Here is a 4,749-nt window from a genome sequence, read left to right as displayed (position 1 = left end):
ATGAAGCCTATGTAACGCTGGTAAAGCCAAGGAGGCTTTGGAAAACTAGCTGGAAAAAAACTCCGAAGAAGCAAAAAATTGTAAGGAGGTGAGAAACAGCACTTAATTTAAATGATGGGACATTCCAAAATGGCATCAGACACTTTGCAGCAGTGCTGTGCAGACACAAGCAAGGCTTCTCACTCCAGCATGACAGGACACCTTTCTCATAGGAGATTCCATTCTTCCAATTTCTCTGCACTGCGGCTAATAAATCTGGCTGGATGACTATCAGCACTGGATTTATGGGCTCTTTTACAAGTGTCTAACATTAAGCAATTCACTTCTGAACGTTTAAACAGTGTCTTATCTTGTCTGGTCTGGCCCTTAGGGCAGGATGAACATTTTGCATATTTATGATTACAAGAAAAAAATATAAAATAAAATATAAAATAAAAAAATGTGCTTTAATTCTTTTTTTTTTCTTGTTAAAATTCATTGTTAGCCCAACAATATTGCTAAGGTCTTTCGGACCAATCCCTGAGATTCACCGGGGGTTGACTGGCAGGCAGAGGCCCCCCCTTTTATCTAACAAACTCCAGGGTAAAAAAACCCACCCAAACATAATAATAATATTAATAAAGCCATGGCCACGCTCCCCCCGGACGACGAGACACATACACTGTACATCTGTACACACGGCCGGCCCCGCGGGGCGGTGTAGTGCATAGGCGGGGAGGAGCGGGGGGTCGCTCCCACCGTACCCCCCGGGCCCGGCCCGGCCCGGCCCGGCCCCGCCGCGGCCGTGCCCTCCAGCAGTCCCTGCGCCGCGCTCCCTCGGCCGCTGTCACTGGGGGGCGGCGGGACCCAGCCCGGCGGCGGCCGTCCCCGCCGCGGGAGCCTGTAGCGGGGCGCCGGGGCTGAGCTGCTCCGCGCCGCCGGGCTGCGCCTGCTGCAGCTTCTTCTTGTTGATCTTCCTCTCCTTCGCCCGCCTGTTCTGGAACCAGATTTTTACCTGCCGGGGGGCGGAAAGAGGGGAGTGAGGGGGGTGGTTCCCTGGGGCCGTCCCCCTCCGGGAGGGACCGCACCGGGAGAGCATCCCAGCCCCGCGCATCTCGGTCCCGCGCATCCCGGTCCCGCGCATCCCGGTCCCGCGCATCCTTACTCTGTGCATCCCAGCCCCGCGCATCCCAGCCCCGCGCATCCCTGCCCCGCGCATCCCTGCCCCGCGCATTCCGGCCACCCGTGGCGGGCGTGGGGAGCGCCACTCGTGGGACAGACCTGCCTCTCCGACAGCCCCAGGTTGGAGGCCAGCTCCGCTTTCCTCCTGATGGTGATGTAGCGGCTGTAGTGAAACTCCTTCTCCAGCTCCAGCCGCTGGTGGTCGGTGTACACGACGCGGTACTTGTCTTTCGTCCGGGTTTTAACTGCAGAGAACAAAGCCGGGATTGGGAAAACTGAAGCCAAAGGACCCAGGTGGAGCGTGGCTGCCCTCCCTGTGGGCGCAGGGCGAGCAGGATCCGGCCTCCCCGGCTTCCTACTCGCCTCTCCCTGCCCGGGGCTTTACTGGGCACAGCGAACAGGGGGGAGAGGAGCAGTTCCACAGTTCCCCCGGGACATGGCGCAGAACCCCCGGGCAAGCTGGCTGGAAGGGCAAGCCGAGTGCGGGCTCTCGGCCCAGGTTGCTCCCCCCCTCCCTACCCTCCCGCCAGCCCCGTGCATTGCGCTTGGGACACCTCGATTGTGCACTTGCTGTTGGCTTTCGGTTTTGTTTTGCCTTCCCTACCGAGACCAAACTTTTTCAAAGAGAAGGGAAAAGGGGAAAGAAAGAAAAGCCCCGTTCAGAACACGGGTGTTTTGTTTCCAAACGAGAAACACCGATCTAAACACGGAGAACCGTCAATGGCCGTCGGGGGGTCCTCGCCTCGGGGCCCGAGCGGGCTCCGGCCCAGCTCCCCCCGCTTCTCCCCCGGCCGCTGGCGACCAAAGAGACTTCTCGGTGACCCTGAAAAGGCGACGTGCAACTTTAGCTCTCAAAAAAAAAACAACCCAAAAACAAAAACCAAAAACCAACCCACCCCAAAACCCTGAAAAACCAAACCCAGCGAAATCTGAAGGCGAATGCCAGCGAGCGGTCGGAGAGTGTGCGTCGCCGCAGCCGCCGACCTCCTTTCTGCCGGGGGTTTCTTGTTTAACTGGTTGTGTCCCCGGCCCTCCCGTTCCCCAGGGAGCCGAGGCGGGGAGTCTCTGCCCCCAAGGTGCTTAATGGCTAGCAGGCTGACTTTGTTCAGGTAAACTCTCCGCAAACCACAACAAAAGCACCCTGTAAAGATACAAGCCTGATCAGAGAAAACTCCCCAGAGCCAGTGAATAGGGAACACAATCCCAAACAATGCAGGACAAGGAGATCTTATCAAAGAAAACCCCTTCTCAAAGCCTTAATGACAGCCACATTCTGTTTGAATTACCACTACTGAACAAATGGCGGCAGGCGCTTTCATCCCCCCAGCCCCGCACATTAACATAAACACTGGCTCCAAAGGCAGAATTTGAATGGAGACAAGGGACCGGCCACCATCGCACAAGCCCAAACTGTGGGAACACCACGGGCTGCTGTGGGAAGAGCGACGGGCCTGGGAGAGTTCCACCGCCATCGCCACCCGGGGCGTAGCTGGTGCCAGCGGCCGGGCCCGGGGCACCGGGGCTTCCCCCGAGGAGCGGCGGCCGCGGGCGTGGCCGGGACCCCCAGCCCACGCCGCCCGGGGACCCCCGCCGGCCCTGCCGGCCGTCGCGCAAGGCAGAGGATGGGAGAGGGATGCCAGAAGTCCTTATTTACTGCGAAAGTCACCCCCCTTTTTCTTTTTCGGCCACTATGTCTAAATATCCCCCCCCCAAAAAAGACTAAAAATAAAAGAATAAAGGAAAAAGAGGAGACAGTGGTGGTGGAAGGGGTATATCAAAGCGGGGGGACACGCATCTCCCCTGGCAGATGCGGGGGGGGAATAAAATAGAGGGTGTGCGGGGGAATTAACATTACAAGGGAGCGCGGCGCCGGCCACGGCCTGACCCGGCCTGCCCGCCGTGGCCGCCCTCCCGCCGCCGGGGCACCGGGGGTGGGCACGCCCTCGCACCTACCGGTCCCAGCGGCCCGGCCCGGCCGGGGGCAATGCCCGCAGGGGTCGGCGGGCAGCCGCAACCGCCGCTGGGCAGGCCCGGCCGCACGGAAGACCTTAATAAAGGGTAGGCGTCCAGTGACTCAGAAACAAATGCGGAGCGACACCGGCCGATGATTTATATGACTATAATTGGTTATAAAAATCTTCTAAGTGGCTATAAGCGGACGAGCGGAGCAACGGGAGGAAGAGCGAGCGTTTCCTCGGGATCCCGGGCCATTCCGCTTTGCTCACGCCGCAGCGCACCCCGAAGCACCGCTTCTCCGGGGCCGGCGGCGGCGGCGGCTCCCCGGCGGAAAGCCGCTCCCTGCCCGGCGCCGCGGCGGGGCCGCTGTCGAACGGCAGCCCCCGTTCTTCCGAGGACCGGCCCTCCAGCGGGTTGGTTTCGGGGTGCTTCCTCCCACCACCACACCGGCGCATGGTGACCCGGGGGAGCAGTCGTCGGGGCAGCCCCCCGCCCGCCCTCCTGTCCCCCCGACCGGCGCTTACCCTGGCTGCTGAGCGGGGGCTGCGCCGGCTTCCTCATCCACTCGCAGAGGCCGCGGCGCTGCCCGCCGGGGGAGAGCGGCTCGGGGGCGGCGGCGGCGGCGGCGGCGTTGGCGGCGTTGAGGGGCTGCATGACCCCGGCGGAGCAGTGGGGCGCGGGGCCGGCGTGGTGGTGGGCGTGCGGGTGGTGGTGGTGGTGGTGGTGATAGTCGGCGGGGCTGTAGGCCATGGCGGCGGCGGGGGAGCCGCCGTTGAGGCCATGGACGGCGCCGGCGGCCGGCGGGGCCCCTTGGCCGTAGGCGCCCCAGTCGTCGCGGAGCGGGGCGGCGTAGGGCGAGGGCCAGGCCGGGCCGGGCGACTGGGCGCTGTCGAGGTTCACATGGTAGCCGCCGTAGTCCGCGTACTGCGGGGCGCCCACGAAGTTCTGCGCCGCCAGGTTGAGCCCCCCCGAGTGTCGCACCGGGCCGGGGTACATGGGCCCGTCCTTCTCCAGGAGGTAGCTCACGTACATGCTGGCGGGGCCCCGGCGGCGGCTCTCCGCATGCTGCTCCGGGGCTCTGGCCGCGGCCCGCCTGCTGCCTGGGGACGGGCTGCCCGGGGCGGGGAGGGGGCAGGCGGAGGGGCCGCGGCCCCGCGCTGCGCTCCGCGCTCCGCGCTCCCGGCTCCCGGTCCGAATCCAATGGCCGGCAGCACTTACATGATTAACGATTGTTTACAAGGCTCTATTAGTAATGGCCCAGACACACCAAAGGCAGGTGACGTGGAGAGGCGCTGGGTATATAGCTACTACCCCTAAAAGACGATTTGCATTTAAAAAGATAAGGAGAGGGCAGCGACCTGATCACAGCTAAATATTCAAGCCTTTATTGTTTAAGAGCTTCCTCCTTCCATTGCAACCTGGTGCACTTTAACCTCCAATCACAGGTTCAAAGGATGAAATCAAGAGACTTGCAAAAGACAGAGAGGGAGATCTAAGGGCGAGGGTGGGAATATGGGAACCGTGTATCGCGGCCGATCTGTAGGCAGCACTTTAACCAGCTCTTCTCCGTGCTTCGGGTTGAGGGAGAAGGGGCGGAGGAGGAGGGAGTTTTGATTAAAAATCCACTAAGCC

General features: G+C 61.7%; 1 protein-coding gene across 1 annotated transcript; it reads right to left on the bottom strand.

Annotated features, from left to right (window-relative positions):
* Positions 1–826: 826 nt before the first annotated feature.
* CDX2 (caudal type homeobox 2) lies at positions 827–4,149 on the bottom strand (the record flags this gene model as incomplete). The annotated part of the gene is made up of 3 exons (XM_082480461.1): positions 827–994; positions 1,261–1,406; positions 3,642–4,149. The coding sequence occupies 3 exons, from the start codon at positions 4,147–4,149 to the stop codon at positions 827–829; spliced, it is 822 nt and encodes a 273-aa protein (XP_082336587.1).
* Positions 4,150–4,749: the final 600 nt, after the last annotated feature.

The sequence above is a fragment of the Vanellus vanellus genome (assembly GCF_965231255.1).
Source record: "Vanellus vanellus genome assembly, chromosome: 1".
In the NCBI taxonomy this organism is placed as follows: Eukaryota; Metazoa; Chordata; class Aves; order Charadriiformes; family Charadriidae; genus Vanellus; species Vanellus vanellus.
This window is presented reverse-complemented; position numbering and strand designations above follow the sequence as displayed.